Source organism: Budorcas taxicolor, chromosome 13 (assembly GCF_023091745.1).
Source record: "Budorcas taxicolor isolate Tak-1 chromosome 13, Takin1.1, whole genome shotgun sequence".
In the NCBI taxonomy this organism is placed as follows: Eukaryota; Metazoa; Chordata; class Mammalia; order Artiodactyla; family Bovidae; genus Budorcas; species Budorcas taxicolor.
The window spans coordinates 62,456,008-62,465,506 of NC_068922.1; the positions used below are offsets into that span (position 1 = coordinate 62,456,008).

Sequence of the window (9,499 nt, forward strand, 5' to 3'; positions counted from 1 at the left end):
GAGGCAGAGGGATAGGGCCACATGAATTAGCTAATATTGTCAATATAGCAAATTAAGAAATCAATTATATTAGGAGAAGCCTCAAACTGGTGAGCAATGTGGGGTCATGATGCGGTGCCTATTTATTTGTTCATACTTTTATTCTGCAAACCTTTATTTTGTTGTACTGGATTAGGTGCAGGGTTTTTTACTCTCAGTTGGGAATTCACAAAGTTATAGTCCCCATCTAAGGAGTTCACAGCCTGGTGAGAAAGGAGGCAAGTCATCACTAATTGTACCAAGGATTCTGATCAGAGAATGAAGGCAACAAGATGGTAGAGTGGGGCTCCTGACCTAGACTCTGGGAAGGGGCCTAGAGTGGGCTTTATAGAGGATATGATGTCTTACTGAAACTGGAGACTCAGCAAGAAGTGACTCATGTAAAAATGCAAAGAAGAGGGAAATGTTCCAGGCAGAGAAGCCAGAAAATGCAAATGACCTCTGTGTAAAGAGCACAGACCTGGAGTCAAGCGTGACTTTCCAAATACTCTCTCCTCTATGCAGTGGCTGTGTATCTTTGTGCAAGTTGCTCCAGGTTCCTGACCTGAGCTGCCTGTCTGTAAGAGAGCAGATAACCACGTCCATCTTCAAGGACTGCTGAGTGTCAGAGTAATAGGTGCTCATCCGAGATCCCGTTTCCCTGTGGGTAATTCTCACTCCTGTTCCTCCCATCACTGTCCAGGTGTCAGGACAAGATGTTTCAACTTTGGAGACTTGTTCTCTTGTGTGGCCTGCTCACTGGGACTTCAGCATCTCTTCTTGACAACAGTGCTGTGACAGAGCTGCAATCTGCTCTTAGAAAAGAACTTGAGATTGATGACAGTGCATCTAAATGTGAGTCAGAAAGCGGGATGATCGGTGGCAACTATTTCTCTACTTTTGAAAAAATTCACTCAATTTTTCATCTTTTATTGTCATTTACATTATTTAAATTAAATATTTTATTTACATTTGAAGCATATTCTTCTTTTGGGTCATTCAATCTTCTTGAATTTGTATTATCTAATTGGAAATTAATCCCTACCAAACCTAGGTAGGCTTAAAACTACCCACATTTCCAGTTAGTCATATCGCTTTTTAATTCGGATTTCTTAAGAGAACTTGGCCTTCTCATTTCCTGGAAACATTACCAGCACACTGTCAAACATTCTTTATAGGAGAAACTAACTTCTGAAAATGACTGCCTTTAAACCTTTCCAGGACTTAGGCAACCTTCAAAAATATACTTTCCAGTTTCATTGCTGATAAAACTGAGCTTGGAAACAGAGGGTCTGAATCAAGGTGACCTAGTAAGTTACAGGACCAGGTGTAGTTTCCATCTCTGTTTGCGTCACTATAATTAGGTGACACTGTCCTTTGCAGAGCCAAGTAGCACTACTATGATTACATATCTTTTCCTGTAGCCTTTTGTTTTTCCTTGAGTTAGTTATTGCCTTGTTTCTCATTTGACTTGCTTTCGAAACATATATTCTTAATTCTTTCCAAATGTGCCATTCTACATCTACCATCACCCTGTCAAATCCCTTTTTCTCTGAATGGCCCCCACTGGGACACTCTGTCCTTCTTCTCCAGTATGACTCATTTCTTTATCGGCCTGCTGCAAGACTGTTCCAGGGAACCCTATTTGCCACTTTCATGAGTTGGAGCCATAATTTTTCCTTGATTCTAGATTTTCCATTTCTTAGTTTATTCCAAATGTATTTCATTTGTTTGAGTATCTTATTAGAGCTTCACTATTAGAAGCTGGTGTTCAATCAATATCTATTGCCTACAAACTGGATTGATTGCTTTGTTGATGAATGATGAGTATACATTAGTATGAAGGCAGCATAGAGGAAACAAGGTCTCCTAGCTGTGGGACTTTAGGCCCATATCTTAACCTTTTGATCTTCTTTTTCCTCACATGAAATTGCAGATAATAGTAACGCCAACTTTATGGAGTTGTAAAGACTGAGAGAAATAACAGAGGCAAACAGTCGCATCTGGTGCCTGTGCATAGGAGCTGCATCCTAAGTTGTGACTCACACTAAATGGAGATTGCTTTTGCAGCTGTCCTTGATCAAGTGAAGGCTGACTTTGAGTTGTCCCAGAATTTCACAAGTTTGGAGAAAGTAATTACTGAGAAGATCCAGGAAGATAAGATCTTGTTGGACAAGAACATTACTGAAAATATTCACTTGTCAGGAAAACCATTTGTCGGGTGTTTATGGTGTGTACGGTGAGTTGATGTTGAGTTCACACTGAAGTTCTTTGTTCCAAAAGAGACTACATATCTTTGGGGAGCTAAGCTTAAGATCAAAGACAGAAAAGTAAAAGAAAAAATTTAAAAACCCTTCTGCATGCCTGAGAGTGGAACTGGTGTGAGACCAGCTCTTCTAGAGTTTGGGGAAATGAAAGGCAGGGCTGCAGGACCTATCAAGGGGCTTAAAGGTCTAGGCTTGCTTCTCATGTGATTTCAGGCTCAGGATGAAGGTTCTCTTCACCCTCGTCTCTACCTGTTTGCTGGTATCTAATGTCACTTTTCCAAGGAATAAAATTTTTCTTCCCTGAATATAGCTGAGTATAAAAGTCTAAATGGCCTCAGGACAGAAGAAACTAGAATTTATACCATATACATGGTCCCATACATGAAGTCTGGGAGCCAAGCAGTTCTGGGTTCAAAATCTGGCTCTGCTAAAAAAGAATGAAATAATGCCATTGGCAGGAAGGAATGGAAGGATGTAGAGATAATCATACTAAGTGAATTCAGAGAAAGACAAATATCACATGATGTCACTTATATGTGAAATCTAAAAGATGATGGTATGAACTTACACAAAACAGTAACAGACTGGTGAGCAAAAAAAAAACAAAAACAAAAACAACTTATGGCTACCAAAAGGGAAAGCAGTATGGGAGATAAATCAGGAGTCTGGCATTAACACATATACACTGCTGTATATGAAGCAGACAACCAACAAGGACTTACTAGATAACACAGGGGAAGTATGCTCAATATTTTGTAACCACCTATAAGGGGAAAAATATGAAATGAAAAGTATCTCTATCTCCACCTATATATACATATATCTACATCCATCTACGGGAGAAGGAAAAGGCAACCCACTCAAGTAGTCTTGCCTACAGAATCAAGAGGAGCCTGGTGGACAGAGGAGCCTGATGGGCTACAGTCCGTAGGGTCACAAAGAGTCAGACACGACTGGAGTGACTAGCACACATGCATATCTATCTGTCCATATATATCTGAGTCACTTCGCTGTACACCTGCAACTAACACAGCACTGAAAAGCAACTATACTTTAATTTTTTAAGAAACCGAATTCTGACTCTGGCACATGTTCACCCTGGAGTCTAGGGGGAATTACAGTTGTCTCCTGCCGTGCCATCCAGTGGAGAGAATCCAACCTCTGAACTGGGCTGTCATGAAGACCAAAGCAGGCAAAGTCAGTCAGGCTCTAATGCTCAGCATGAGACTGGCATAGAGAAGAGCCCAGCAATGGCTGCGTGACAAATGACAAGGGTGAATTGTGGTTTTTGCACAGGTTGACAATCAGGAGCATCAACATCGGGAATATCAAACTCCAAGGGACTTCTGGAGGCCCAAGCATTAACCTGAGTATCCCCATCACTGCCAAGGTCACCCTGACCCTGTGAGTACTGGTTAGAATCGGAGGTTTGAGAGATGCAATGCGGTATGCCAATAGATCTCCAATCTGGCATCAGGTACCTTCCATGCTTCTGACTTGGTCTCCCAATCTGTAAAAGAAGGAGACCTTTCCAGGTCGAAGGGCTTCCTTGGTGGCTCCATATGGTAAAGAATCTGCCTGTAAGGTGGAAGACCTGGGTTCAATCTCTGGGTTGGAAGGATCCCCTTAAGAAGGAAACGGCTACCCACTCCAGCATTCTTGGGCTTCCCTGGTGGCTCAGAGGGTGGTTCCCCTGGAAAAAGGAGTGGCCATCAAGTCCAGTATTCTTTCCTGGAGAATTCCGTGGACAGAGGAGTCTGGTGGGTTATGGTCCATGGGCTCACAGAGAGTCAAACACACCTGAAATCTTAACATTTAAAATGTTCTAAGAAACACTGACCATAACCAATCTTTTTGTTTAAAAATCCTCCACGAAATATATGTCCGAAATCATCATGATTATCTAATTATAAAACTTGAAAGCTGAGAAGACTGAACATTTATACCCTTTGATAAAGTTGCCTGCAGCATCACTTTGTCCCTCAAGATTCTCTTTAAATGACAGTGACCAGTACGGGCCACATAGCATTGTCAGTATGTCATGAAGAGCATATGCAATTATACGGAAACTATAATTTTTAAGAGCTTTAATTACTTTAAAGATACAAAGAGATAAAATGAAGATGTGTAGAAGAGTCTTTATCAATTAAATGCACTAGGATTTCATCATTTATTAGCTATGAGATCTTGGAGGATAGTTACTTAACCTCTCTATACCAAGTGTTTCCACATTCTGAAAATAGAGATAGTAATTTTCTGTCATGGTAGTGCGATCATGATTAAATGAATTAATCCAGTTAAAATATTTTTGTTTGAAATACCTAACACAGAATTGGTGTTAAAGAAATGTTGACTGTTATGTTTATTTTAATCATCAGTGTCATACTGCTTAGAAATTTCACATGACAGAAACCCCTGTGGCCAGGAGAAGAAAAACCTCATAAAAGAATGTAGATTCTGTCAAGAATACAGACAATATTGACATTGTCCATAGACACCCCATCTAATGTCTACAGAGAAGGGGACTCAAGTGAGCAACAAGAGAGGATTTCTCCACCTCTGTTAACTGTGAATCTTATTCCCTACAGGCCTCTGTTTGGTGCGGTTGTTGACCTGACCCTCAACTTTGTCCTACAGACAAGCATCAGCTTTAAAATTCATGAATCTGGTACCTTAATGGTGGTCATAGGAGAATGCACCTACAGACCAGCCAGGATATCACTCCCCTTCGTGAACAGGTCAGGCCCAGATATCTCAGCAGAGCGGGACTCCCTGAGGAGTTGGAATCCCTAATTTCAGCCCTATTCCTATATCTGGGAGGGAGCAGAATACGGTGAAAAAGAGGTGAAACTCTGGAGACAAGCTAGCTTTGCCACTGACTTATGGTTTTAGCTCTAGGATCTCCAGTGTTCATTTTTAAACTGAGGATGGTAGTGATCCCTAATTCATAGGCTACTGTGTTGACCAAATGAGAAAATGCAAGGGTTTAGCATGCAACCTGGCACTATGCTCTCAGTAATAATAATATCCATGTTGACTTTCTGTCTCTCGGTTCTTCCCCTAACTGAGACAGGAGTGTTGACCTCTCCAGCCATAACTGTGAATTTGCATACTTCACCTTTCAACTTCATCTGTTTTTGCCTCATGCTTTTTGAAGCTCTTGTTAGATGCTTGCACATTTAAATTGCTATGTCTATTTGAAGAACTGACCTTCTCATATTATATAATGTCCCTCAATAATAATAATAATGATAATAATTCACTGTGTTTCCCTTCTTGCCTCTAGTTAGGAGGGGCAAGAGGAGTAGTAAATGCCTACCATGGGCTCTAATTTCAGATTGTCCCCAAATCATCTTCCACACACTGGGAAATTCCCAAAATACGATCTTGAAAACTGAATACTCTCCTTAAATCACTGATTTCTGGTAACACACCAAATCTGCATCTTATACTGTGTGCTTGAAAGAGCATGTTTAACCCAGGGAAGAAGGTGGAGGGAGAAAGGCTGAGCCTGGTCATGGTTGGGAGAGGAGAAATGGTCTGGATGCTGACAGCTGGGGCAGGTTGGCCTTGGCAAGGAACCAGGCTGAGCCCTGAGCAGTGGTCAGTCCATACTGCCTCAACAAGGGATCTGATCACAGGTTGCCTAAAGACCCCCAGAACAGAAAATTGTCCCTGAAGCCTACGATCACTTGGGAAAACTGAGATGTAAGTCCAAATGCCTGAGCCCTGCTGGACAATGCCTAGCCTATAGCGCCAGAGAAATCATCCTGCCTTCTGGGTCTCAGTGACTGTATCTGTAAAATGGCATTCCACTCTGCAGCTCCAAACCCTCTGGGGGCTTTCCTCTCCACTTTGGGTAAAATCCCAAGCCCTCCTCAGGGCCATCTAGACTACCTGATCTGGACCCACCCTCGTATCACTGTGCTCTCCCCCTTGCCACTCTGCCCTAGACACACTAGCTTTTGCTCTCAGCCTCAAACAAACTCCTTCCACCTCAAGATATGTGCAGAGGCTGTTCTGGATGCCAAGTACACTTATCCCCCATCCAATTTCAATGTACATCTCATCACTCAGGGTCTAAAACAAGGTTCCTCCTCTTGGCTCTTGTAAGAATCTTCTCTTGCCCTTCTGAATATCTTCCGCCAGTTGTCATTAAATATTTAATTGTAGGTTTACTTCATTTATTCCCTCAGCCAAAAATGTGCTGAGCAAATCCTCCATGCCAGGCAGTCACCATTCTGAGTTAGGAGAATGTATTGGTGACTTCAGGCAAAGAAGTTGCTCTCCTGGAGATTATTCTCTTGAGGGAATGACAAACAGACAAGCATTCAGTCCAACAATAAACATCCCACGAGGTAAATGTCAGATGGCAACCATCCCTGGGCAGAGTAGCACACTGAACAGGGTGCAATGATACAAAGCCCTCCCTTAGGCAGCAGTCACGCAGGGCTGCCCTGAAGAGGTGACAGTTATGCTGGGGGCTGAAGGTGGGAAGGAGCCAGCCTTAGCCACATGTGCTTTGTATTTAGTTACCAGACTGGGAGCTGCTTGTGCCCTGTTTATCCCTGTGTCCCCAGTCTGGCTTGGTTCCTGGCATATACAGTTGTTGCTGTATAAAAATGTGCTGAATGAATGAATGGAAGGATAGATGGATGGATGGATGGATGGATGAGGTCTCATGTTTGTGACGGGACTCTCATGAGCTGCTGGTCAGTCATGTGGTTTTAGGTGATGATCCCCCTGAGTAGAAGCTCAAGTCACCTGACTTCAAGGTGCTCCACCATGTCCCGCCCTCTTCCCATTGCTCCTCCTTGGCTGCTCTGCCAACTTCCTGGTCTTTATCAGTTCCATCTCCAGCCTCACTGTACCAAGCAGTAATATCGGACAGACTGTGACCACACTCGTGAATCTGGTGGAGACCTACCTAGTGAAGGAGGTGGTGAGTACCCCACTTCTGGCAGCTCAGAGCCAGGCCAGGTAGGGGGCAGAAGTGACATTCCCTGGGCAGGCTGTACTCTTTGGGCACCTTCCCTTCTGAGGTGCCCACTTCCTTTGGGCTGTCAGCTGCTGCTCCCCTCCTTCACTCAGCCTCGTGTGGGGAGAAGGGGAGGAGGGATCTGATATTAGCAGAAATCACTTGGTTCCAACTTGAATCATATACCATACCCATGCACTGCCAGTAGGCCTTTTAGCAATATTCTTCTTTATTGAATACAATTTTATTTAATTTATTTAAATATAAAAAGTACATATACTGTAAGTAAGACTCTGTGCATCATATGCAAACCACATGTACCATGTGCCAGAAATGATTCTAAATTAGTCACTCTGGAATTTGGCTGGGGATCACGGTTTATGGGGGAAAAATTCCTCCAGAGGGCTCTGTGATTTACTAAACTGGAGGGCCACTGCTCAAGCTGTGGTTCTCAGAATAGCAACACTGACCTCATCTGGACACTTGTTTGAAATGCAGACTCTCAGGTCCTACCTCAGATCTGCTGACTCAATAATTTGCATTTTCATGAGATCCGTGTGTATTGCACACACACAAAATCATTGGAAACACTTCTCTATGGTTCCCAGGGCCTCATCTGACTGCTTAAAATTCCAGGGTTCCAAAGGTCAAGGTTTCTAGGAGCATAGCGTTCTGGAATGGTAAAAGTCTAGATTTTGAGGTTTTAATCTGAAGTTTCAGGATTCTAGCATTCTCTGGCTCTCAGATTTAGGTCTTCTGGGTTTCCATCATTATAGATCCCTAAGGGTCAGAAGTTCTGAGGTCCCGAGTAGGGAGCACCTCTGCAGGTGGTTTGCAGGGTGCTCCCAGTGGATAATGATCGGTCCTCTTTCTCTCCTGTCTCTCCTCTCCTCCCTCCCCATCCCAACATCATTCCTGCCTTCCTCTCTCCATCTCTTGCTGTATCGTCCCTGGTGTCCTGTGACCCTCAGCTGTGCCCACGAATCCGCACCATCATCAGCTCCTCGAATGCGAATTTGGTTAAGAACCTCAAAGGTAAGTCACAGCCTGGGGAAGTGGTGGGTGCTCCCTCTGCAGCCTTCCAAGGGGCAGGCGCACTGCTCTACATCTGCTTGACAGGCAGGACTGTCGGGGACCATGGAGAAGTTCAGGATCCTTTGTCCTGAGCAAGTCAGGAGAGTGTGGCTGGGGGAATGGTGTCCCTGCAGACTGAGGGCTTCTATTGCCCTCCTTTCTTAAACCTGCGGAACCAGCTGCACAGAATGATGCAAGAAAGAGGACGGGCCAGATCTGGGTTCAAATTCTGCATTTGCTCTTAGCAGCTGTGGGGTCTTGGTCAACTGGTTCTACCTCTTGATCCTTGGGTTCCTCAGAAATGAAAGGTTGTAAACACTGCCAAGCTGATGAGCGGATTTAAAGAAAAAACAGAAAGAGCCTAATATCCCATACTCATTGCTACTGAACACTGCCCCTTCCCTTTCCCTTCTTATGAGGAGTTGTGGCTTCACCCCCAGCCCCTGGGGGCTTTCCTTGATCTGGGTCTCTGGCATGACTGGGGTTGCTGAGGCTGTGGGGCAACAGAAATGGGATGAGTAACAGTGTCAGGGTCCTGGAGGTGGTCCTTCTAGAAAATAGCCACAGGCCCTGTTACCTGGGCCATGTCTTTGTGCTTCGTATACAGCATCTCATTGTATTCCTTCAACAACACTATGGAGTGGGTACTGTTATCATACCCATTTTACAGATGAACAAACTGAGGCTCAGAGAGACAGAGTGACATGCAAGAGATCCCTTGGTTGCCAAGTCTGACCTGCTGGAGGGTGGCAGCCGCTGGGATCTAGTTTCTATTCAGCTATATCCAGATTTGCAGAAATGCTACTGGTTTTGTTCCCTCAGAAACACTTCAGGAAACTGCAAAAGAAACTGTAAACTGAAGAGGACAGATGAGAAAAACCACTGTGATGCCCGCCTGCTGGTGAGGACTTGACTTGGGGCCCTGGGCTAAGGGAGGATGAGGCCTCCCCACAGGGGCCTGTGGAGAAGGAGAAGCAAGTCTTGGCCTCTCTTCTTTCTCTAGTAGCAGAGTGAGCTCTGATCTTGGTCACAGCCTGAGTCCTGACCCTTAATCACACCCAGATTGTGCTTGATTCTGGTCCTTGACTGAGCCCGGAGTGCAGTCAGGTGGAAGTTTAGCTCAAGTTGCTGACTGAGCCCTGACACTGGCCACAGATAGACG

At 44.2% G+C, this 9,499-nt stretch overlaps 1 protein-coding gene across 1 annotated transcript; it reads left to right on the plus strand.

Annotated features, from left to right (window-relative positions):
- The first annotated feature begins 734 nt into the window (after window positions 1-734).
- On the plus strand, window positions 735-9,197 carry LOC128058780 (short palate, lung and nasal epithelium carcinoma-associated protein 2B-like). The gene is made up of 7 exons (XM_052651255.1): window positions 735-873; window positions 2,089-2,248; window positions 3,582-3,689; window positions 4,874-5,023; window positions 7,134-7,227; window positions 8,235-8,298; window positions 9,160-9,197. The coding sequence occupies exons 1-7, from the start codon at window positions 735-737 to the stop codon at window positions 9,195-9,197; spliced, it is 753 nt and encodes a 250-aa protein (XP_052507215.1).
- The last annotated feature ends 302 nt before the right edge of the window (window positions 9,198-9,499 follow it).

Excerpts from the sequence above, each read along its gene's own strand:
- LOC128058780 (XM_052651255.1), top strand. The coding sequence starts at position 735 with ATGTTTCAACTTTGGAGACTTGTTCTCTTGTGTGGCCTGCTCACTGGG. Across the intron at positions 3,690-4,873 it reads GCCAAGGTCACCCTGACCCT|GCCTCTGTTTGGTGCGGTTG; the intron begins GTGAGTACTGGT and ends TATTCCCTACAG. Across the intron at positions 8,299-9,159 it reads TTTGGTTAAGAACCTCAAAG|AAACACTTCAGGAAACTGCA; the intron begins GTAAGTCACAGC and ends TTGTTCCCTCAG.